Here is a 26,828-nt window from a genome sequence, read left to right on the forward strand (position 1 = left end):
AATTGGAACATGAAGGTAAGCATCCTTGATGTCCAAGGACACCATAAAATCCCCTTCTTCCAGATTCGCTATCACTGCTCTGAGTGACTCCATCTTGAACTTGAATTTTTGCATGTACAGGTTCAGAGATTTTAGATTTAGAATCGGTCTTACCGAGCCGTCCGGCTTCGGTACCACAAATAGCGTGGAGTAATACCCCTGTCCCTGTTGTAGGAGGGGTACCTTGACTATCACCTGCTGAGAATACAGCTTGTGAATGGCCTCCAATACCGTCGCCCTGTCGGAGGGAGACGTTGGCAAAGCAGACTTTAGGAAACGGCGAGGAGGGGACTTCTCGAATTCCAACCTGTAACCCTGAGATACTACCTGCAGGATCCAGGGGTCCACCTGCGAGTGAGCCCACTGTGCGCTGAAATGTTTGAGGCGACCCCCCACCGCCCCTGAGTCTGCTTGTAAGGTCCCAGCGTCATGCTGACGCCTTTGTAGAAGCCGGGGAGGGCTTCTGCTCCTGGGAAGGAGCTGCTTGTTGCAGTCTCTTACCCTTTCCTTTGCCTCGGGGCAAATAGGAATGTCCTTGTGCTCGTTTGTTCTTATAGGAACGAAAGGACTGCGGCTGAAAAGCCTGCGGCTTTTTCTGCTGGGAGGTGACCTGGGGTAAAAAGGTGGATTTTCCGGCCGTTGCCGTGGCCACCAGATCCGATAGACCGACCCCAAATAATTCCTCCCCCTTATACGGCAATACTTCCATATGTCGTTTGGAATCCGCATCACCTGACCACTGGCGCGTCCATAAACTTCTTCTGGCAGATATGGACATCGCACTTACTCTTGATGCCAGAGTGCAAATATCTCTCTGTGCATCTCGCATATAAAGAAATGCATCCTTTAACTGCTCTATAGTCAGTAAAATACTGTCCCTATCCAGGGTATCAATATTTTCAGACAGTGACTCCGACCAAGCCACGCCAGCACTGCACATCCAGGCTGAGGCGATTGCTGGTCTCAGTATAACACCCGTATGTGTGTATATACTTTTTAATGTATTCTCCAGCCTCCTATCAGCTGGATCCTTGAGGGCGGCCGTATCAGGAGACGGTAACGCCACTTGCTTTGATAAGCGTGTGAGCGCCTTATCCACCCTAGGAGGTGTTTCCCAGCGCGCCCTAACCTCTGGCGGGAAAGGGTATAATGCCAATAACTTCTTTGAAATTAGCAGTTTTCTATCTGGGGTAACCCACGCTTCATCACACACTTCATTCAGTTCCTCTGATTCAGGAAAAACTATCGGTAGTTTTTTCACCCCCCACATAATACCCCTTTTTGTGGTACTTGCAGTATCAGAGATATGCAAAGCCTCCTTCATTGCCGTGATCATATAACGTGTGGCCCTACTGGAAAATACGTTTGTTTCTTCACCGTCGACACTGGATTCAGTGTCAGTGTCTGGGTCTGTGTCGACCGACTGAGGTAAAGGGCGTTTTACAGCCCCTGACGGTGTCTGAGACGCCTGGACAGGTACTAACTGGTTTGCCGGCTGTCTCATGTCGTCAACCGACTTTTGTAGCGTGCTGACACTATCCCGTAATTCCATAAACAAAGCCATCCATTCTGGTGTCGACTCCCTAGGGGGTGACATCACCATTACAGGCAATTGCTCCGCCTCCACGCCAACATCGTCCTCATACATGTCGACACACACGTACCGACACACAGCAGACACACAGGGAATGCTCTGATAGAAGACAGGACCCCACTAGCCCTTTGGGGAGACAGAGGGAGAGTTTGCCAGCACACACCCAAGCGCTATAAATATATATAGGGACAACCTTAACAAGTGTGTTCCCTTTATAGCAGCTCAAATATTATAAATATCGCCAATAAGTGCCCCCCCTCTCTGTTTTTACCCTGTTTCTGTAGTGCAGTGCAGGGGAGAGTCCTGGGAGCCTTCCTCGCAGCGGAGCTGGGCAGGAAAATGGCGCTGTGTGCTGAGGAGAATAGGCCCCGCCCCCTTTTCGGCGGGCTTCTTCTCCCGGTTTTTTTGGAACCTGGCAGGGGTTAAATACATCCATATAGCCCCAGGGGCTGTATGTGATATATTTTAGCCAGAATAGGTATATTACATTGCTGCCCAGGGCGCCCCCCCCAGCGCCCTGCACCCTCAGTGACCGCTGGTGTGAAGTGTGCGGAGAGCAATGGCGCACAGCTGCAGTGCTGTGCGCTACCTCATGAAGACTGAGACGTCTTCTGCCGCCGGTTTCTGGACCTCTTCTCTATTCGGCATCTGCAAGGGGGTCGGCGGCGCGGCTCCGGTGACCCATCCAGGCTGTACCTGTGATCGTCCCTCTGGAGCTAGTGTCCAGTAGCCTAAGAAGCAAATCCATCCTGCACGCAGGTGAGTTCACTTCTTCTCCCTAAGTCCCTCGTTGCAGTGAGCCTGTTGCCAGCAGGACTCACTGAAAATAAAAAACCTAACAAACTTTTTCTAAGCAGCTCTTTAGGAGAGCCACCTAGATTGCACCCTGCCCGGACGGGCACAAAAACCTAACTGAGGCTTGGAGGAGGGTCATAGGGGGAGGAGCCAGTACACACCACCTAGTGGTCAAACTTTTAAATTTTGTGCCCTGTCTCCTGCGGAGCCGCTATTCCCCATGGTCCTGACGGAGTCCCAGCATCCACTAGGACGTCAGAGAAAACGGGATTAATATAGAGAGAAACCCCCCTGACCTGTGCCCATGAACGTCCCTGGTGGCTAGTGGATCGGCTGCCCGGTAATCAGTGTCCACTCCAGCGCGCACGCGGCCCGCCTCCTACGGCCGCGCTGGATTGCGGTAAAGTGCGGGCACAGAAGTCCTTTACCTCCCCCTTGTCACCGGCCCCGCGATCCGGGAGGTCGGCGTGTGTGTGACTGACCTGTGAGAAGAAAAACCGGAGCCTCCGCTGCAGTGACCCGGCAACCAGGGTGCGGGAGTATGCAGCGCCGCTGGGGGTGACGGAGCTGCACGCAGGGAAGTCTGCTGTGACTATCCCTGCTGCAGCCCTGTAGTGTTCTGGACAAGAATCTTCTGTTTTTCTTCCAAAATGAAGCTCTGAATAGGCTGCCTGAGGCAGCCCCCTGTAAAGTGCCTGCATACTGCATGGCACCAACTTACAAACTGGGCTCCCTGTGCATGGAGGCGGGGTTATAGAGGAGGCGGCGCTGTGCATCTTGGGAACAGCCTGTTGGTGCCTCGGATCAAGACCCTACTCTACACCCCCGATGTGAATCCTTGTGGAGCCCAGTGTACTCCGCAGCAGAAAGAGCAGGTTTAATGCTCTCTACCCTATTTATTGACTTTTAAAAAGATCTGTAATGTCTATCATGGAAGGAGTGGGACTTACTGACAATCATAGGTGGGACAAATATGTCATCAAGTCCCACCCTCTCCCAGCTCTTAGTGACAACCATAAGGGTGAGGAGTCTACATAAGATTTCTCCCCTAGTTTGAAACCCTGCAGTGCTCAGGACGAGTCTCACTCATCCTTAGCAGCAAAAGGGTTAAAGTAAAAAAATACATGCAATACTAGGATCTGATCGGACACAAGATACTGTGTAAAAAACAAAACCTTTTAAAATTCGATATCTGTCTTCCACTCCTTTCTCAAAGTCATCCAGAGAAACCAAGTGCATTCTGTTTGGCCTGCGGAGCAGACCCCTCCTGTATATGGACTGTGGTATAGATGAAACATCCAGGTCATCCTCCAGTAACCTGAAAGTAAATGAAAAGATGGTTTCTCACAAGATAATGTTAAAACACGCTTCATAATTTGAAAACTGAAGACAAAAACTGAAGGAAATGAGGAGGAAGAAATAAAGCATTTGGACACTGAAAATTGATAGCAAAGTTATTTTTTTTTTGCAATTTTGCCATATCTTATTTAGGCATAATTACTTACTGTATGTATTACTGAAGTAATAAATACAGATATCAGTACTAGCTACCGGGGAGGTGGGGGTAGGTAAAATCTTTACCTTTAATGTTTGCATAGTTAGTCATACATGAATATAGAAAATGTAAAACATGCAGGTTAGAGTTAATTTGCAGTATGGATGCAAGTAAATTTATAATAAGAATTTACTTACCGATAATTCTATTTCTCATAGTCCGTAGTGGATGCTGGGAACTCCGTAAGGACCATGGGGAATAGCGGCTCCGCAGGAGACTGGGCACAAAAGTAAAAGCTTTTAGGTCACCTGGTGTGCACTGGCTCCTCCCCCTATGACCCTCCTCCAAGCCTCAGTTAGGATACTGTGCCCGGACGAGCGTACATAATAAGGAAGGATCTTGAATCCCGGGTAAGACTCATACCAGCCACACCAATCACACTGTACAACTTGTGATCTGAACTCAGTTAACAGTATGATAAACGTAGGAGCCTCTGAAAAGATGGCTCACAACAATAAACAACCCGATTTTTGTAACAATAACTATATACAAGTATTGCAGACAATCCGCACTTGGGATGGGCGCCCAGCATCCACTACGGACTATGAGAAATAGAATTATCGGTAAGTAAATTCTTATTTTCTCTGACGTCCTAGTGGATGCTGGGAACTCCGTAAGGACCATGGGGATTATACCAAAGCTCCCAAACGGGCGGGAGAGTGCGGATGACTCTGCAGCACCGAATGAGAGAACTCCAGGTCCTCCTCAGCCAGGGTATCGAATTTGTAAAATTTAGCAAACGTGTTTGCCCCTGACCAAGTAGCTGCTCGGCAAAGTTGTAAAGCCGAGACCCCTCGGGCAGCCGCCCAAGATGAGCCCACTTTCCTTGTGGAATGGGCTTTTACAGATTTTGGCTGTGGCAGGCCTGCCACAGAATGTGCAAGCTGAATTGTACTACAAATCCAACGAGCAATCGTCTGCTTAGAAGCAGGAGCACCCAGCTTGTTGGGTGCATACAGGATAAACAGCGAGTCAGATTTTCTGACTCCAGCCGTCCTGGAAACATATATTTTCAGGGCCCTGACTACGTCCAGCAACTTGGAGTCCTCCAAGTCCCTAGTAGCCGCAGGTACCACAATAGGCTGGTTCATGTGAAACGCTGAAACCACCTTAGGGAGAAATTGAGGGCGAGTCCTCAGTTCTGCCTTGTCTGAATGAAAAATTAGGTAAGGGCTTTTATATGATAAAGCCGCCAATTCAGAGACACGCCTGGCTGAAGCCAGGGCTAACAGCATGACCACTTTCCATGTGAGATATTTCAATTCCACAGTGGTGAGTGGTTCAAACCAATGTGATTTTAGGAGACTCAACACTACATTGAGATCCCAAGGTGCCACTGGAGGCACAAAAGGAGGCTGTATAAAAACTTTTACTCTAAGCAGCTCTGGAGAGCTACCTAGCATGCACCCTTCTCGGCCGGGCACAAAAATCTAACTGAGGCTTGGAGGAGGGTCATAGGGGGAGGAGCCAGTGCACACCAGGTGACCTAAAAGCTTTTACTTTTGTGCCCAGTCTCCAGCGGAGCCGCTATTCCCCATGGTCCTTACGGAGTTCCCAGCATCCACTAGGACGTCAGAGAAAATATATTACAGTTTTGGTGAATTTGCATGTTTGAATGGGAACGTCTGTTAATGCTTGCTTTGTCAAGTAAAATTAAATGTAAGCCATTTATACAGTATTATTCCTAGAGCGCTACCAGGGTTCTGCAGAACCATACAAAGTGCACATATAAATACTGAGCAAACTTAAGAAGTAATAAAGTTCAAAATGCATACGATTCATAAAACAATGTAGGATATTAGAAATTGGACAGGCACTCACATGGTTAAACAGCAGCTTAAACTGGAGACCATATAGCAACACTGGAGACCGTATAGCAGCAGTATGGGATGCACTCAGAAACTCAGTCAAGCAATAAAGCACTGAAGACTGTCAGTAGTTTTAAGTCAACACAATTACAGGACTTGATGGTTTATTGCAGGCTGAACAAGGATCCCACAATGGAGTATAAATATGAACTTGATTCAATTTTGGAGCACGCTGTACAAGCCAAATGGTTCCCATCAGCAACCCAGTATGACCGGGTGGTTGATAAGCCAGTGGTACGGTATGCGGTTAACATCCCGGGATTCAGGATACAGACGCCGGAATCCCGACACCTGGCGAAATGCCGGCAGTCGGAATACAGACACAAGCCAGGAATTGTCCACACCACCAACCGAGTGAGAATAAATTAGTGTGGCGACCTAAGGTCCCCACCAAGCCTGTAAGGGGACACGCTGCTCTCACTGCCGGGATTCTGCCTGTCGGTATCACGGCGTCAGTCTCCCCACCGCCGGGGTCCCATACCGATCCCAGTGGTACTGCTTATGTACATCGTCCTGAAGATACACAAGACCCTGGTATCCCCTCCGGGTTGACTAATAATGTCGGCAAGAGGCTCTTTATACAGCCCAATTTCAAAATATCTTGACCAATTTGTGCAACCGCTCATAAAGACTGAGTCTACCTTCTTAAGGATACCAACACTCTACCTGACAAATGACTAGATTTGCCAACTAAGTTGGTGCTATGCACTATTGACGTGGTCTCACTTTACACTAGCATACCACACCAGCAGGAGTTAGAATATATGGCACTGTTTTTACAAACACATCCTGAATACGAAGGTCCAAATATACATCTGTACGCATCCTTATTGAAAAAGACCTTGACTCGCAATTATTTTATGTTCGATGATGTCTTCTATGCACAAAAGCAAGAGGCTCTTATGTAGCTCCTTCCCTGGCAAATGATTCCAGCCTTTGGTCCAGGTTTGGTTTTCCTTATCCTGTTGCTTTAACGGAGTGCTAGTGGAGAAGTACAAAATCTGACTTATGGGTCCTACACACTTGCCGATGTCAGCGATTTGGACGATGATAGAGCTGAATGACGATCGTGTATATTTATTTTTTTATTAACTGTTTCTTATATAGCACAGCTTATTCCGTTGCACTTTACAATTGAAACATTGGGTAAAAAAAGACAAACGTAGAGATAGGAAGGCCACACACAAAGAGAACGAGTGCATGTGCACTATTTAAACATTACGAATTGAAATAAGAATACATTTTGCGATAAATTTTGCAATATGAAGCTTTTTGCATAATAATTGTTACATATATAAAAAAAAACAACTAACAATAAAAGTGCTAGAGACTGCCCTGGAGCAGCCCAGCCAAAGCAACTAAGGAGGACCCATGCCTCAAAACTCATCCCACAACTGACATATTATATAAACTTTTAAGGTCTTCATTGTGCCTTATTTTAAATGCGCAGTCAGACATTACTAGGTTCCTTACTTAAGATCAATAAGCGGCAGTGGGGGAGGGGTGCTTATATAGGATGAAGGTGGTCTCAAAACCTTCAAGTGTACATATAAATACACAGAATAGAGTATATAGAGAAGTGGCACTACAGGTCTCAGCAAGGTAGCACCTCTCATTACTAGCAGTTAGGATATGCAGTCTAGGGCCCCCTCCCTACAGAGGTAGGAAGGCACTGTTTGCAATCTTACAATCTCTAGGGAAATCTGCATTGATACACAAGGATGGATGCTTTATGTTGATAAACTTTTATTCTTGGAAAATCCTGAGTTTAGCCGCCATATATCATTATTTTTACAGTACATAGACAATATTTTGGAACTGTGGAAGAATTTAACTTGCTCATGCAGGACATCAACCAAACGACATGAGTATATTAAATTTACATATATGTGCAGCACGGAAAGTATTACTTATTTAGATGTTAATATTTCCTGGACAGGAATGGAATTTCAGATGTCCATTTATCACAAACCCACAGATTGTAATAATCTCCTGCATGTGGCTAGCCACCATCCGTTATCTATAAAGAAGGGCCTCCCTTAAGAGGGGTACTGACGGGGGAGATGTGTGCTGAGCGATCTTAACACAGACTGCTCAGCACACATTTCTCCCCCGCTCAGTACAGCGCGATCTGCTGAGCGAGGGGATGGACGGACTGGGGGGCCGCTCGCTTCACACAGCGGTGAAGTGAGCGACCCGCTAGACTGATCACATTTAAGCATCAAAACGTGGTGGAAACAGAGAGAAGAAACTCCTCCAATTAGAGGCTCACAGGATCCACCATATGAATTCAGTAACTCCTTTTGAGTTGAATAAACAGTTATCATTGTCTTGTTTTTTTATGAGTGTTAGGTCTTGCATAGCCTTATACTTTCGTATTCAACTGCCCTGTTGGACCATAACCTTAGGGCACATACTGTGAAGTGGCTAGCTCTTCTGCTTTCTGTGCTTTTTTTCAATCTATGTGGCTACTAGGAAGCTATTGGTGATTACAGTATATAGGTTGGCAGTTGGTGCATGGACTAATAGCTTTGCGGACACTTGCTGAAGTAATATGTTCATCAAGAGATATATATATATATATATATATATATACACACACATACATACACACACACACACTAACTCTCTACCCCATCTGTGACACCCGTCTGTCTGCCCCTCCCCTTTTAAATGTAAGCGCTCATGAGCAGGGCCCTCAAGCCTCATGTGCGCATCCTTCTCTTACTTAAACATCCTCGACGGCACCTAATCCCACGGTTTTCTGCCACTCAGATACTTATGTCAGTGTTCTTTACCATGTAAATGCCCTATATTGTTTTCAACTGTAAGTCACTATTGTCCCGTTTTGATTTTTCATTTTTGTACTCTGTAATTGGGCGCTACAGATCCCTTGTGGCGCAATATAAATTAAGGATAATAATAATATTTTAGAAGGGCACGGCCGTGCCTTTATATTAAGGCTGAATTTAATAAATGGAATTCTCCCATAGGGAATTCCTGAGATGGTGTTTGATTGGACGTCCTCACCTGAAATTTGGCATGGACACTTAGACCCGTCGCTCGGTGCTGCATGCCAAATTTCAGGTAAAAAAAATATGTAAAATCGAGTAATTGGGAACAATCTAAAGTTTAAACTGTTTGTTCAAAACTGACACTTTTCTATTGCAGTCCATGAGGGATTTTGGGGAAGGCATAAATCAGGGTAGAGGACAAATTAAGACTAGGGGTTTGTTTTGTTAAGTAGTCTTGGTCCAGTGTAGAGCCTTTTGGGGTTCATGTAACCAAAGTATGACCCATTATAAAGACAGGGAATTTGCGCCTGCACAGTGGCCACCTGCAGTGGGTGCACTAGAGTGGCTTCACTTGAGAGCCGCAATATGGCCGACTTCTCCTCGGTTCCAGTCTTTATTCTATCAATAGAAAAATGACCTATTTTTGTGACATACCGCTGGGTAGGGGGTGTCTTGGGGTTGTTAGGGGGCACACTGTAACAGCAAAAGCGAGGGGCTGCTGTTAGGACATTAGCATAGTGCACCCTCTTCAGTGACGTCACACGGAAGCAGTGATTTCAAAAGAGTGCTGCTGCAGATCATCTGCTGACCTGGTTCTCCCGACTCTCTCTCTCCTGGTACCTGTCTCCTCCAGGCTCTCTCCCTCTCTATCCTTTGTCCTCCGGATCGCTACTCCGGGCTCTCTCTCTCCTCCAGATTGCTCCTTCCGGCGGTCACACCAGTAAGTTCGTGTAGTGTTTGCGCTGCGCTCGGAGGTGGGACTGCACTCAGGGTGTGTGTTAGTGGACACCTGTGCTCAGGGGTGTATTTGGGGTGGGGGAGATGCGCTCAGGGTAGGGAATACTGTGTGTCCGTGTCGTGTGTGTGAGCCGTGTTCAGAGGGGGGCTGCACTCAGGGTGTGTTGGGAAGATGCGCTCAGGGGACTGTGTGTTTGAATTAGGGGGGAGGGAGCGGACCTAAGTGGTCTGTGTGTGTTGGAGGCGGAGCTGCGATCAGGGGTCTGTGTGTTAGTGGGGGAGATGTGCTCGAGGGTCTGTCTGTGTGTGTGTGTGTGTGTTGGGGGGAGCTGCGCTCAAGTTTTTGTGTGTTTGTGTGTTAGGGGGAAACCTGCACTCAGGAGGGTGTTTAGGAAGATGGGCTCTGGGGACTGTGTGTTTGAAGTAGGGGGGAGGGAGCGGACCTAAGGGGTCTGTGTGTGTTGGTGGCGGAGCTGCGATCAGGGGTCTGTGCGTTAGTGGGGGAGATGTGCTCGAGGGTCTGTCTGTGTGTGTTGTGGAGGAGCTTCGCTCAAGTTTTTGTGTGTGTTAGGAAAGAGCTGCGCTCAAGGTTCTGTGCGTGTGTTAGGGGGGAGCTGCTGATGGGGTGGTCTTCAGTATGCCGGCGGTCGGGCTCCCGGCGACCAGCATACTGGGAGCCCAACAGCTGGCATACTGACACTTATTCTCCCTCGTGGGGGTCCACGACCCCCCTGGAGGGAGAATAAAATAGCGTGCCGTGCCCGTAACGTGGCGAGCGCAGCGAGCCCACAAGGGGCTCATTTGCGCTCGCCACACTGTCGGTAAGCCGGCGGCCGGCCTCCCGGCGCCTGTATGCTGGTCGCCGGGAGGCCGGCCGCCGGCAGATCGTAGTGAACCCCTGCTGATGTGTATGTTTGGAGGGGGTTGCATGGTAGCAGCAGTACTGTAGTGTGTGCGGGGAGGGGGGACAGGGTAGCGGCGGTAGTGTAGTGTGTGTGTGTGTGGGGGGGGGGGGGGTCAGGGTAGCAGCAGTAGTGTATGCGGGGAAAGAGGTGCAGGGTAGCAGTAGTAGTGTGTGCAGGGTAGCTGCGGTAGTCTCGGTAGTGGTGTGCAGAGAGGGGGTTGCAAGGTAGCGTCAGTGTGCGCCGGAGGGAGATGAAGGATAGCAGCGGCAGTGTAGAGTGTGCGGAAGTGGTGCACAGCTGTGGTTGTGGTAGTGTAGTTTGTGTGGGGAAAGGGGGTGCAGGTTAGCAGCTATAGTGTGTGCAGGGAGGGGGGTGCAGGTTGAGAGTAGAATAAAAGTATGTGAAGAATATGGTGCTGCCATATTCGAGAAGGTGTGGAAAAGGTGTCCAAAACAAAAAGTCCAACAATACTTAAAGTACAAGATTCCAGCCTTTGGCCCAGGCTTGGTTTTCCTTATCCTGTTGCTTTAACTGGGTGCTCGTGGAGAAGTGCAAAATCTCACTTAAGGGCCCTACACACTTGACGATGTCAGCAATTTGGACGATGATCGATCTGGATGAAATCGTTATCGCCCAAATTGACTTGCATTGAGAACCAACAATGAACGACCGCAGGGACGCGCATCGTTCGTCGCCAGTGCATCCACACTAAATGATATGAACGATATATCGTTCATCTGCGAACAATATCGTTCATATCGCCCGTCAACATCGCTAAGTGTGCAGGGCCCATAACACTCTCAAGAGTGAAAAAACTCACTTCAAGATTTATTTTCCATTGAGTTTTGCAAACCACTACTCACAATAAAGCAGTGTGTGTCGTCCTATCACGGTTGCTTTGTTTTCACAGAACCTCTTATGCGTGTGGGGGGGGGGGATGGATGCGTCTTAGTGGGGAGCTGCGCTCAGTGGACTGCAGCGCGAAAGAGTGCGCAAGTATGGCAGCTGCTGTGGGTAGCCTCTCTCTAGTGTCCTTCTCTTATCCCCCCAAAAACGAATCATGGTCCTCTGGAGATTGTTTTACTGAACTAATAGCCTCAGGAGTAAAGGATATATTCGATTACTTCATGGAAAACAGAGACCCTGGAGGAGGACACGACCCAGGGCTTCTTCTACCATGTGCTAAAGGTGGTGCGGCACTGCTATTGCTAGTGTGTGCAGGGAGGTGAGTGCATGGTGAGAGGTACTGTAGTATAGCGTACAGTAGTGTGTGTGGGGAGAGGGTGCAGGGTAGCAGTAGTAGTGTAGTGTGCAACGAGGGTGTCCTGTGCCTGGCCTGTACCTGGAAGCCATTACTGCTTTAGCAAGACTTTGTGTGCATTTATTTATTTTTTTTGTTTTATTTTGTTTGGGGCTGTGCATGTCTAAAGAAGATTCAATCTATACAGAAGTTCTGTCTACCCGGAAGACACTGGAAGTAGACACTGGAAGTCGTCCCACCCGGGAAAAGACATCAGAAGGGAAGACCCCCATGTAAAGGTGTTGGAAGTCCTGGCGTCGGCAGCCATGCAAAAGAGTTTTGAGTCTGCCGTCCGCCAGGTGAAGGTCCTGTGTAATACATTTTTAAAACATTAGGTGTTGTGTGATTTTAATATAAATTTTACAGGAGGACAACATCTACTAGCGGGCCCTTGCAGGCTGGCCTTGCTGATACTTGTGGCTCCCTAAGTACTGGCATGCTGCAGCTGCTTTCCTGCAACCTGTAGTCCCCCTCTAAAGACAATATTCTATTTTTCACTGACTAGCCCCTCCCCCGGAAGCCTAGTGCTGGTTCTTTGAAATAAGGGGTACCCCGGCTGTTTTGCCCCCGTATTTCCTGAACAAGCACCAGCTCCAATACTTGTGGTTCCCCATGTACCGACATGCTGGAGCCACCTTGATGGGACCTGTAGTCCCCCTGTAAAGGACCACTTTATTTATATGTTTAACACTCATTAACCCCGTACGAACACAGGAAAAAGCTGAAATACAGAGTAATATGTTAGAGAGAAATGCAGGTGGGCAGAGGGTGATGAGTGAGTACAAAGCTGCAGGGCCGAGGCTTGTCATATTCTTTGTTTGTAAATTTTACAGCATAAATAAAAAAAAAATAAAAAAGCTATGAAATACCATAGATAAAAAAACCTTACGGTTACACGTGTCCCATTAAGGCTACTTACAAAAGATAAGACATTTAAAGAAACCTATTGTTACTCTTCCACCCAAACTCCAAAAAGCAATGAAATTCCGATCATTAAGGCTAACGTCTTCCTTGCGCAATATTGTATTCCAGTTGCAGTCTATAAATAAAGGATAATAATAATAATCATCATGGTCTGTGGTTAAGTGCAGATTCAGCACGGTCACAGAGTAAGATTGTTGTCACTCACATAATGGTGGAGACATGGGACATGTGAAAAAATAGGATTTTAATTACCTTTTCTCGTAGTCCGTAGAGGATGCTGGGGTCCATATTAGTACCATGGGCTATAGACGGGTCCCTGAATGATAACAGTAACCAGATATAAATCCCACATAATAATAGAATTCAGAGATCTTCGTTACTTCGTTTTCACTTATTAATTTTTTAACACTATTTCTCTATTTTAATTACATTACATGTTTGTATCACCCTCTCTATAGCTTCGGCTTCCTAAATACTAATTTATTAACACTATAGTTTTTTCACTGGTATGCTATGCTGGGCTTTCTGGCTTATGCTGGTGTTTTGGGGTGCCACACCCTGCACCTAGATATAGCGCTAGGGACCCCAAATATATAGAGACGCCTTGATGCGGCTTTGGGGCTAAACCACACATTTGCGCAAATATGTGTAACGAAGATCTCTGAATTCTATTACTATGTGGGATTTATATCTGGTTACTGTCATCATTCAGGGTGCTGGGGGAAACCAAATGCCTTTTTTTTTTACTTTAAGAGTTTAACAGTGTGGGCTGGCTCCTCCCTCTATGCCCCTCCTACCAGACTCAGTCTAGAAACTGTGCCCGAGGAGACAACATACTTCGAGAGAAGGAAATACACAGATAGTGGCGAGTTTTATACCAGCTCACACAACAAGGCAAATCCGGCCAACATGCGGGAAAACTCAGCAATAGCTGAAACTGTACTGAAACAGTAAAGAACGCAGAACTTACCTAGGAACCAGGCAGTACTGAACCAAACAATCACTGCAGGATAAAGAAGCGCTAGGCAGACACCCAGCATCCTCTAAGGACTACGAGAAATGGATTTACCGGTAGGTAATTAAAATAGGATTTTGATACTTACCGGTAAATCCTTTTGTCTTAGTCCGTAGAGGATGCTGGGGACTCCAAAAGGACCATGGGGGTATAGACGGGATCCACAGGAGCTTGGGCACACTGAAAAGACTTAAACTGGGTGTGAACTGGCTCCTCCCTCTATGCCCCTCCTCCAGACCTCAGTTATAAGAACTGTGCCCAGGAGCGACGGACATTTCGAGGAAAGGATTTTTGTGTAAACTAAGGGCTACAAACATACCAGCCCACACCACAAACATACCGTACAACAGGAGTAACAGTAAACCAGATAACAGTATGAAATAACAACAGCAACAAACTGAAAACCAGAAATACACAACCCGTGTATAAACCAAATTAATCAACAAGAATACACTGCAAGAAACAGTCCGCACAGGGATGGGCGCCCAGCATCCTCTACGCACTAGGAGAAAAGGATTTACCGTTAAGTACCAAAATCCTATTTTCTCTTACGTCCTAGAGGATGCTGGGGACTCCAAAAGGACCATGGGGTTTATACCAAAGCTCCAGACCGGGCGGGAGAGTGCGGACGACTCTGCAGCGCCGACTGAGCAAACGCAAGGTCCTCATCAGCCAGGGTATCAAACTTATAGAACTTAGCAAAAGTGCTTAAACCTGACCAGGTGGCCGCTCGGCCAAGCTGACGCCTCGGGCAGCCGCCCAAGACGAGCCCACTTTTCTGGTAGAATGGGCTTTCACTGACTTCGGCACCGGTAGCCCAGCCGAAGAATGAGCCTGCTGAATCGTACTACAAATCCAGCGTGCAATAGTCTGTTTTGAAGCAGGATGACCAATCTTGTTAGAAGCATACAGGACAAACAGCGCCTCAGTTTTCCTGGCAACAGCCGTTCTGGCGACGTAGATCTTCAAAGCTCTCACTACATGCGGAGACTTTGGAACTGCCACAGCATCCGTAGCCACCGGCACCACAATAGGTTGGTTAATGTGAAACGAAGACACCACCTTCGGTAAAAATTGTTGACGAGTCCTCAATTCTGCCCTATCTGGATGAAAAATCAAGTACGGGCTCTTATGAGATAAGGCTGCCAACTCAGACACTCGCCTGGCAGACGCCAGCGCCAACAACATGACCACCTTCCAAGTGAGAAACTTCGACTCAACCTTACGCAAAGGTTCAAACCAGGAAGACATGAGAAACTGTAAGACCACGTCAAGATCCCATGGAGCCATAGGAGGCACAAACGGAGGCTTGATATGCAATACTCCTTTCACAAACGTCTGAACCTCAGGGAGGACAGCTAATTCCTTTTGAAAGAAAATAGACAATGACGAAATCTGCACTTTGATGGAGCCCAATTTCAGGCCTGCATCTTCACCTGCCTGCAAAAAGTGGAGAAAACGACCCAAATGAAAATCTTCCGCAGGAGCCATTTTAGACTCACATCAGGAAACATACTTTTTCCAAATACGGTGATAATGTTTTGCCGTAACCTCCTTCCTAGCCTTAATGAGAGTAGGAACGACCTCCCCGGGAACACCCTTACGAGCTAAGAACTGGCGCTCAACTTCCATGCCGTCAAACGCAGCCGTGGTAAGTCTGGAAACACGCATGGACCCTGCAACAACAGGTCCTCTCTTAGAGGAAGCGGCCAAGGATCTTCCACAAGTAATTCCTGAAGATCCAGATACCAGGCCCTTCTTGGCCAATCTGGAACGCCTGAACCCTTGCTCGACGAATGATCCCCAGTACCTTTGGAATGAGAGGAAGTGGAGGGAACACATACACCGACTTGAACACCCACGGAGACACCAGGGCGTCCACCGCACTGGCTTGGGGTCTCTTGACCTGGAACAATACCTCGGGAGCTTCTTGTTGAGACGAGACGCCATCATGTCGATCAACGGAATTCCCCAACGCTTCGTCACCTCCGCAAAAACCTCTTGGTGAAGATCGTGTCTGCTGAGGAAATCCGCTTCCCAGTTGTCCACTCCCGGTAGGAAGACTGCTGACAGGGCGCTCACGTGTTGTTCCGCCCAGCGCAGGATTCTTGTGGCCTTCGCCATTGCCGCTCTGCTCCTTGTTCCGCCTTGACGGTTTATATGTGCCACCGCTGTGATGTGGTCTGACTGTATCAGGACAGATCGACCCTGAAGAAGGCTTCTTGCTTGTAGCAGGCCGTTGTAAATGGCTTTTAACTCGAGAACTTTTATGTGGAGAGACGCTTCCTGGAGCGACCATCTCCCCTGGAAGTTTCTTCCTTGGGTGACAGCACCCCAGCCCCGGAGACTTGCATCTGTTGTCAGCAGTACCCAGTCCAGAATACCGAAGCGGCGTCCTTCTAGGAGGCGAGAACTTTGTAGCCACCACAGGAGAGAAATTCTGGCTCTGGGAGACAGACTTATCTTCCGGTGTATGTGCAGGTGAGACCCGGACCATTTGCTCAGCAAATCCCACTGAAACACCCGGGCATGAAACCTGCCAAACGGAATGGCTTCGTACGCCGCAACCATTTTCCCCAGAACCAGAGTACACTGATGAATGGACACACTCTTCGGACGCAGAAATTCCCTGACCATCAACTGCAGTTCTAGAGCTTTTTCTTCTGGAAGAAATACTCTTCGTAACTCCGTGTCCAGAATCATGCCCAGAAAAGACAGCCGAGTGGTCGGAATCAATTGAGATTTCGGCAAATTTAGCACCCAACCGTGCTGTCGCAGCACCAACAGCACCAAATCTACACTCCTCAGCAACCGTTCCTTGGACCTCGCCTTTATCAGGAGATTGTCCAAGTACGGGATAATTGTAACCCCCTGCCTGCGAAGCAGAACCATCATTTCTGCCATGACCTTGGTGAAAATCCTCGGGGCCGTGGAAAGCCCAAACGGCAACGTCTGAAATTGGTAATGAGAATCCAGTACCGCAAACCTTAGGAAAGCTTGATGCGGAGGATATATCGGGACGTGTAAGTAGGCACCCTTTATGTCGCCTGACGCCATAAAATCCCCCCCCTTCTAGGCTGGTAATCACCGCTCGAAGAGATTCCATCTTGAACTTGAAAACCTTCAAGTATGGATTGAGGGACTTTAGGTACAGAATCGGTCTGACCGAACCTTCCGGTTTCGGCACCACAAAGAGGCTCGAGTAGAACCCCTGCCCTCGTTGAGATGGGGGAACGGGAACAATGACCCTCTGATGACACAACTTTTGTATTGCTGCCAGCACCACCTCCCTGTCCGGAAAAGACACTGGCAAGGCCGACATGAAAAACCGGTGAGGGGGCGTCTCCTGAAACTCCAGCCTGTATCCCTAAGATACAATCTCTAGGACCCAAGGATCCAGGCCTGATTGAACCCAGACCTGACTGAAGAAACGCAGACGGCCCCCCACCGGTTCGGACTACCCCAGGGAAGCCCCAGCGTCATGCGGTGGACTTGGTAGCGGCAGAGGCGGACTTCTGGTCCTGGGCGCATGACACTGCAGGCGACTTCTTTCCCCTTCCTCTACCTTTTGAAGCGAGAAAAGACGAACCTTTTCCTCGCCTGTATTTATCCGGACGAAAGGACTGCATCTGCTGATGTGGTGCCTTTTTGTGTTGTGTGGGAACACAGGGAAGAAAAGATGACTTACCCGCAGTCGCGGTAGAAACCAGGTCCCCAAACAAGATATTACCTATGAAGGGTAAAGCTTCCATAGCTCTCTTGGAATCGGCATCAGCATTCCATTGATGTATCCACAGCGCCCTCCTGGCCGAAATCGACATGGCATTGGCTCTTGACCCCAAGAGACCAACATCCCTCGCCGCATCCTTCAGGTGCTCTGCAGCGTCCTTGATATAACCAAGAGTCAATAGGAACAAGAAGAGAAAAGAACTGTATTGTCGATGCACAGAAAGGTGACCTAATTATCGCAACCTTCTGAAAAAATTCCTAAAATTTAACTTTTATTGATGTCTAGTAAAATAGTGTGACAATAACTAACACACAGACTACGAGTATAGACGAAACATAGAGGTTAAAATCAAGACATATACAACATGTACCACAAGTGCAATGAAATAATAAAGGTGATTAAAGATTAAAATATGTGTCCGCGTGTCTGTTCTTATGTCCAATTATATAGTTATGCTCACAATCATATGAGTTCTGATAGTCGTTTTCAGCAGTTGGTCTCTATATATTCACATGACCATCTATCATTATCTGCAGTATCCGGAATATCCCATTCCTATATTTATACTTATGGCTGACAATGTGATTCCAATAGTGTCTGCAATATTCACACTGTGTATTTATTATGTTATAGGCGTAAGATCTGTCTTTTTCCCACTCCTAATGGAGTACTTTAATCACACTTGAATGAGTTCCATTTAATGTATACTGTTCATGTCCAATTATGCAACCTTATTGAGGTGGAGTACCATTTAGTGTATATATATCCATTATTCAGTACTATATACGTCTCTCATGAACCTTCTAAGGAGCATTCATTGAAAACATTAATTTAATTTTAAGGTCTAAGAAGTGGCACATACAGTATATTACTTAGTGCTTATGTGCAAATTGTTATTATAGACAGTGCTAGTGGGCTATAGTCTACCAGTATTTATATATAATAATGTTTGACATATTCTTAGTTTCAAAGAGACTGCCTGTATTCATGTAGGGCAGTTATATCAAAGGTCATGCCATTTACCTATAGTGAAGGTGAATATTATCCTCACACTCCAATATAAATGTTATGGATGTGCAGCAGTATAAAATATTATAGTATCCCTCTTACAGAAGGTACCTCATATCTTGCCAGACTCAATCTATCTGGATCAGAAAGGGGTAATTTTCTCTTTATCAAATTACAAGTAACCAGCTCGTTGTTTATAGTCTATGTCCTATTTATAACTTATAATTGTATGGTCATCTATAACTCAAAAAAGCATGTGGAGACACTTATGATATAAATCAATAAATGTCAATAGATTAAGTGTTTTAATATTAATTTTTGCAGCAGGCATATTGACATTATAAGGAAAACCTTAGAACATGTGCTTTTTGAGAAATAACCAGCACAAATAATTGAGTACATTTATATTTTTCTAGAGATGGTAATATAAGCCATCTCTGTATAATTTACTATTAACAACGAGCTGGTTACTTGTAATTTGATAGAGAGAAAATTACCCCTTTCTGATCCAGATAGATTGAGTCTGGCAAGATATGAGGTACCTTCTGTAAGAGGGATACTATAATATTTTATACTGCTGCACATCCATAACATTTATATTGGAGTGTGAGGATAATATTCACCTTCACTATAGGTAAATGGCATGACCTTTGATATAACTGCCCTACATGAACACAGGCAGTCTAACATTATTATATATAAATACTGGTAGACTGTAGCCCACTAGCACTGTCTATAATAACAATTTGCACATAAGCACTAAGTAATATACTGTATGTGCCACTTCTTAGACCTTAAAATTAAATTAATGTTTTCAATGAATGCTCCTTAGAAGGTTCATGAGAGACGTATATAGTACTGAATAATTGATATATATACACTAAATGGTACTCCACCTCAATAAGGTTGCATAATTGGACATGAACAGTATACATTAAATGGAACTCATTCAAGTGTGATTAAAGTACTCCATTAGGAGTGGGAAAAAGACAGATCTTACGCCTATAACATAATAAATACACAGTGTGAATATTGCAGACACTATTGGAATCACATTGTCAGCCATAAGTATAAATATAGGAATGGGATATTCCGGATACTGCAGATAATAATAGATGGTCATGTGAATATATAGAGACCAACTGCTGACAACGACTATCAGAACTCATATGATTGTGAGCATAACTATATAATTGGACATAAGAACAGACACGCGGACACATATTTTAATCTTTAATCACCTTTATTATTTCATTGCACTTGTGGTACATGTTGTATATGTCTTGATTTTAACCTCTATGTTTCGTCTATACTCGTAGTCTGTGTGTTAGTTATTGTCACACTATTTTACTAGACATCAATAAAAGTTACATTTTAGGAATTTTTTCAGAAGGTTGCGATAATTAGGTCACCCTTCTTTCTGTGCATCGACAATACAGTTCTTTTCTCTTCTTGTTCCTATTGATTAACCTTAGCTGTAGTCGATAGCACCCCCAGCAGTAATGATGAATACCTTAATGCAACAGGGGTCAGTTTTCAGAGCTCTAGAAAGCTCCTAATTTGGTATAACAAAATTGTGTGTGTGCAGATACAATCCCACTTGGCTATAACCAAGAGTCAAAAGAACAGTATCTTTATCAAGGGTATCCATAAAGGCAGCTAAATTCTCAGCCCATTTAGCAATAGCACTACTCACCCATACCGACGCCACAGCAGGTCTGAGCAATGCACCCGTATTAGTGAAAATGGACTTCAGAGACGTCTCCAGCTTGCGATCCGCCGGATGTTTGAGAGCTGCCGTGTCAGTAGACGGAAGCGCCACTTTCTTAGACAAACGAGATAAAGCTTTATCAACATTAGGAGACGGCTCCCATTTTCCCCTATCAATAGAGGGGAAAGGATACGCCATGTAAATCCTCTTGGGAATCTGCCACCTCTTGTCTGGCGACTCCCAAGCCTTTTCTCAAAGAGTATTCATCTCATGAGAGGGGGGAAACTGCACCTCAGGTTTTTTCTCTTTAAACAAGCAAATCCTTGTTTCCTGTACGGCAGGTTCCTCAGAAATGCGTAACACATCCTTTATAGCCACAATCATGTACTGAATACTCTTAACTAATCTTGGATGTAAAGGAGCCTCAGTGAAGTCGACATCGGACTCAGAATCCGTGTCGGTATCAGTATCTACCACTTGAGTAAACGGCCGCTTTATTGACCCCGAAGGGGTCTGTACCTGCGACAAAGCATCCTCCGTGGATTTTTTCCACACCTGGGTCTGTGACTCAGATTTGTCTAACCTCTTTGACAAAGAAGCCACATTAGAATTAATTGTATTCAACAATGCAAGTAAATCAGGTGTCGGCTGCGCCGACAGAGCCAATTCCAGACCCGCATCTGCCCCCCCAATAACCTCCTCCGGTGAATAACATTCAGGCTCAGACATGTCGACACGGAGTATCGACCCACCGAGACACACACACAATGTCTCAGCCAGGGAACAGGCCCACAAGGAAGCCTAGATAGAGAAACACAGAGGGAGTATGCCAGCTCACACCCCAGCACCCATATATCCCCCAACGAATATATGTACCAGCGCTGCCTCAATAAACCAATAAATCTGCACCACCAACTGTGACCCCCCCCCCCCCCCGTTACTTTAGTGGAGCTTGTGGAGGTCCCGGACCAGCGTCTCCTGCATGCCGCGTGTGAGGAGAAATGGCGACTGTGAGCCGCGCGGCTAAGCTCCGCCCCCCTCCTGGCGCGCTTCAGCACGCCAAGTTTAAAATATTGAAAATGCCGGCGGGAGTACCGAAAACGGTGCAGAGGCACCGAAAAATTATCTGCCGGCCCCACAGACATCAGTAACATGCTGCTGGAGGTATGCAGTCCTGAGATAACTGCCCTCAGAGACTCAATCTTGAATTTGAAGTCCCTGAGATAAGGGTTCAAAGATTTCAAGTTCAGAATTGGCCTTACTAAACCATCCGGCTTCGGTACCACAAAAAGGTTAAAATAGTAACATTTGGTCAACCGATGAGGTGGAACTGGAACAATTACCTCGGACACTATCAATTTTCGGATAGCGTCCAGTAGAATAGCTCTGTCTGCCGGTTAAGCCGGCAAGCCTGATTTGAAGAATCGTTGAAGTGGGAGAGTTTGAAACTCCAGCCTGTGCCCCCGGGACACAATATCCTGTATCCAGGGGTCCAGGCCAGACGACACCCAGACGTGGCTGAAATGCCGAAGTCCTGCTCCCACCTGACCTTCCTCCAGGCTTTGCGGCCCACCGTCATGCTGAGGACTTTGAGGTACCAAAAGCAGGCTTCTGGTTTTGGGAACCTGCAGGATTTTTGGATTTGGCACGACCACCTCTAAAGAAGGTGTGAGAGGGCTTGCTCTTTCTAGGCCTAGTGGGCCGAAAGGACTGTGACGTGTTGGGAGTAAAAGGCTTCTTCGTAGCCGCTGCAGCTGAGGGGAGAAAAGGAGACTTACCCTCGGAAACGGTGGCAATCCACGCATCCAGCGTCTCCCCAAACAGAGCCTGACCTGTATAGGGTAGGCTCTCCACACTTTTCCTGGATTCCGCGTTCACAGACCATTGGCGCAGCCAGAAACCCTTACGAGCCGAGACGGACATGAAGGAGATCCCTGCAGCCATGGAACCCAGATCCTTCATGGATTCTACCAGGGACCCTGCAGAATCCTGTGTTACGTAAAAATAAACCAACGTCACCTTTATCCATCGTAGTCAAGTCCTTCTGCAGAGTGATTGACCACTTTGCTATAGCTTTTGAAATCTATGCACAGGCAATAGTAGGCCGCAGTATAGCCCCTGAAGCCATGTATATGGATTTCAGCATAGCATCCACTTTGCGATCTGCCGGGTCTATCAATGTGGTAGATCCTGGGACTGGTAAGACCACCTGTTTTGACAGCCTAGAGACAGAGGTGTCAACTATAGGCGGGGGACTCCCATTTTTTTCTATCATCTTCCGGGAAGGGAAAAGCAACCAGAACCCTTTTAGGGATCTGGAAATTTTTTATCCGGGTTTTCCCAGGCATTTTCAAATATAGCATTTAATTCCTTATATGCCGGGAAGGTGAGAGGGGCTTTCTTACTTTTTGTGAAAAAGGCCTCCTCAACCTGCTCAGGAGGTGTGTCAGAAATATGTAACACAGACCGCATGGCCTCAATGGGTCTGGGACTGAGGGTCGACAGCACAAAGGTCGACACACCTTAGGTCGACGCCAATTGGTCGACACACCTTAGGTCGATATGGACAAAAGGTCGACATGGAAAAAGGTCGACATGAGTTTATGTTTTTTTGGGTGTCGTTTTGTTCGTAGAGTGACCGGGAACCCCAATTAGTGCACCGCGTCCCCTCGCATGGCTCGCTTCGCTCGCCATGCTTCGGGCATGGTGCCTTCGCTCCGCTACCGCTTCGCTCGGCACACTTTACCGTTCCAATCGTAGTCCACGTGGATCGTTAAGTATGAAAAGGTTCAAAAAAAGAAAAAAATAGCGAAAAACTCATGTCGACCTTTTTCCATGTCGACCTTGTTCCTGTCGACCTTTTGTCCATGTCGACCTAAGGTGTGTCGACCAATTGGCGTCGACCTAAGGTGTGTCGACCTTTGTGCTGTCGACCTGGAGTCCGGATACCGGCCTCAATCATCAACTGCACCCCCTTAGCAAGTGATGCCGTACCCCTCAACAAATCCCCATCACCATCTGCTGTGTCAGAATTGGTATCCGTGTCATCCTGCATAATTTGGGCAAGAGCATGTTTGTGAGAATGTACCATAGTGGGCCCCGGAGGAGCAGTATCGGACCATACTGCCGTAGAGGACTGCAATACCCGAGTTGCATGCTCAGTCCTTGCAACCCTTTCAGAAATCTGAGAAATAGCCCCCCTAAGAGAGGCTAACCACTCTGGTTCTCTAGCTGGGATATGAACTACAACAGTGCAATCCTGATTACATGGGATGGGATCTTCCTGAGAAGATAAAACATCTGCAGCATATGAGACAGAGTCTCTAGACATGTTTGCTTGTACACCCCACATACACACAGGGTAAAGGGCAGACAGAGTTTCCTCCCCCCCCCCCCAAGAATGGCAGAGAGACAGAGTGTGGAGCTAACTCACACACAGCGCTATATAGGTATAGGGAGACCCTTTACCAGCGCTGACTGTGTCCCTTAATAGGTGACATAGTCTCTACACATCTTCCCCTCCCTTCTATAACCCCCTGGTACTGTACAGACAGCTGGAGGTCCTCTGGAGGGACTGCTCTTCCACTGGCAGCATGTCTGCAGGCAGGAAAATGGTGCTGAACGCTGCTGGGTCCGCTCTGCGGAGAAGCTCCGCCCCCTTAATGGCGCTGTCTTCCCGCTCTTCCAGGATTATACTGGCCTGAGGATTTTGTGCTGGCTGAGATCCGCGGACCCCGACAGGCTTTCTGGTCAGTGAAGGGTTAAGGCGCCGGCTCAGGGAGCCCCGCACAGCGCTGCACCAAGTACCGCTGAGCCCCGACCTGGAGGGCAGTGAGTACTGCGCACCTACCCTGTATGCCGCCATCTTCACATCGGCTCCCTACTTGTTAGGGAGCCAATGACTCACTTGCCACATTTCAGCTCTGTAAGGGGGTGGCAGCATGCTGCTGGGGTGAGCGTCCCCCTGCGGCGGGGAGCGATCTGTCCTATCTGGAGCTCAGTGTCCAGTCAGCGGAGACAGTGGCTCAGACCCCGCAGGGCAGACACTGCTCCCCCCCCTCAGTCCTCCCTGTAAAATAACAAACTCTAAAATAAACTTTTCTAAAGAAGGTCTGTAGAGCTCCCCTAGCTGTGACCGGCTCCTCCGGGCACATTTTCTAAACTGAGTCTGGTAGGAGGGGTAGGAACATCTAGCTGGCGGGGCCCCAGAGGGGAGAAACGTGGATTTCCCCGCAGTAACTTATCGACTCTTTGGGGTGGAATTTGATATGTGGCACTCACAGGACTTGCTGAAGTGGAATTACATGCAACGTTTTAGTTTTATTTCTTCAAAACTTTTGTCAGGTCATGACAAAAGACGATGACCGTGTACTATGGTGCTTGACGCCTGCATGTAATTCCACTTCAGCAAGTCCTGTGAGTGCCACCTGTACTCTCTACACATACACACACACACACACACACATATTGATAAAGCTGATTATCTTTACAAGAATGAAAGCTATACCTTAAAACACACCTTAAACCTTTAGCCGCTGTGGCCGCTATACTTAATTCACACTATGCACCTTTTACGCTTTTAGCGTAAAAGGGTTCCGTAGTGTACGGACTTTGCGTACACACGCCGCGCTGACGGTACAAAGTACTCGCAGCGCATACACACCCAGAGATACACTTTAAACCTTCTACAGCAATGCTATGCAATAATAGTACACTTTAAACCTTAGCAGGGCAATGAGCACACGACACCAATTGTGAGTTTACCGCTGGGTTCCGACACCACAATGGATTATTTCTGAAAGGGGGTTTACAATACAAATTATACGCTACAATACAAGACAATATATATATATATATATATATAACAGAATAATGGCTACAGTCAATACAATGTACATACGTGAGAATATTCGCGTGCGCTTCCTGGTCCAGTCCTCCGTCATCAAATAGATAACGTTGTGAGTCTTGTGTGTGGCCGGCCTGCAGCAGGCTTTATTTATACAAGTCTTCCAAAAGTAATACAATGGATACTGTAATCCCGTTGTCCATTGGACACAGGGATGCACTTTTACAGTACAGGAGAGGTCATAGGTTGATTTGAAAAGGTAGGCGATGTCTTTCTCAACTGCTCTTGTGGGTGGTCTCCTCTGGATTCCCGCCGCATACATAATATAAAGTAAATACAGTTTATATCTATATTCTGCTTCTGCACATAACTATCCGCAGGAACATGCGATCTTCCGCAGACCAACACCGGAATGTTTCCCTTAAAATACCCTATGTCATGAATCTGCATTCTCCATCGCATCACTACTGTGGAACTACAGGTTCCAGCAGTTCATTTCTGTTCCAGTTCTAGTTTTCAGTCTACTGCAGCCTGGAGTACACAGTGCTTCAGCTAACTCACAGCTGATCTGAACACCTAATCCAGCGGGGTGTGTTCTCAGAGATGCAACACCCAATCATCACAGACCAAGGGGTATAAACTCCAGTTCCTGGCTCAGTCTCATTGCCTTGGACAACACGTCACATTCTGTGAACAGGCGTCTCCTGTTCGCAGTCCTCTGTCTGCAGAGATGGCCCTGTGGAACTACAGGTCCCAGCAGTTCCAGTTCCGTTCCAGTTTCCAGTTCCAGGTTCCAGCCTTGGACAACACGTCACATTCTGTTTACAGGCGTCTCCTGTTTGCAGTCCTCTGTCTGCAGAGATACCCCTGTGTATTGGACTTGTGGAACTACAGGTCCCAGCAGTTCCAGTTCCGTTCCAGTTTCCAGCTCTCTTGCACGTCACATTCTGTGAACAGGCGTCTCCTGTTTGCAGTCCTCTGTCTGCAGAGATACCCCTGTGTATTGGACATGTGGAACTACAGGTCCCAGCAGTTCCAGTTCCGTTCCAGTTCCAGGTTCCAGTCTTCAATTCTTTGTTTCCAGCAATCTCCTATTTCTGGCATCTCCAAGTTGTTTCCCTGTTCCTGTGTTCCAGTTTGCTACAAACTCCAGCCACAGTCTGCTACACCAATCTGCAGTAGAGACTTTCCTCAGGTGTGTTCTCAGCCTCTTCACCTAATTACCAGCATTCCACACTGTGCATTGCCTTTAGCACTTAACATCTTGCTGTGTTGGGACTGTCTCCTGCTAGGGCCTTGCTTGGCTTAAAGACGTATGCTTCTACAGAGACTGTGTGCTTTGATGGCTATTCGTTATATACCAGAGTTTTGTTTGCGGCATCTGATTTCATTATTGCCTTATCATTTATATCAAGTTTCAAGTTCATCTTCATTGCTTATTTGTTACCAGTGACTTTTAAAATATTCATTTATCGGATTAAGTTATTATTCATTGTTCCTGTCATCGGTTATCCCTGTGTGATAATAAATATCAAGCGCACATGCGCAGAACTTTTTGTCCGTTTCCCAGTTTCCTTTATCACTCCTACACTGACCCACTAGTGCCCCCTCCGGGGACATACTAAATCAGAATCCTGACACCCTACAGCTGGATACCAAATATCACCTTATAACCTTAGTCTGTCCCCTCTTATCCTGTAAAGGTGAATCCCTTTGTTCTGCAACCATTTAAACAGCTATAACTTTCTGATGTGGTGCAAGGAGACTGTGTACATTGTGCACTATT

General features: G+C 46.9%; 1 protein-coding gene across 1 annotated transcript in view; it reads right to left on the bottom strand.

Moving 5' to 3' along the window:
- The window catches only part of CENPT (centromere protein T), a 575,308-nt gene that overhangs the window by 186,309 nt on the left and 362,171 nt on the right, over positions 1–26,828 (bottom strand). The window contains exon 8 of the mRNA XM_063945279.1: positions 3,604–3,746. Coding sequence (XP_063801349.1) covers positions 3,604–3,746 — 143 coding nt within the window. The remainder of the gene's footprint in view (positions 1–3,603; positions 3,747–26,828) is intronic.

Source organism: Pseudophryne corroboree, chromosome 11, assembly GCF_028390025.1.
Source record: "Pseudophryne corroboree isolate aPseCor3 chromosome 11, aPseCor3.hap2, whole genome shotgun sequence".
In the NCBI taxonomy this organism is placed as follows: domain Eukaryota; kingdom Metazoa; phylum Chordata; class Amphibia; order Anura; family Myobatrachidae; genus Pseudophryne; species Pseudophryne corroboree.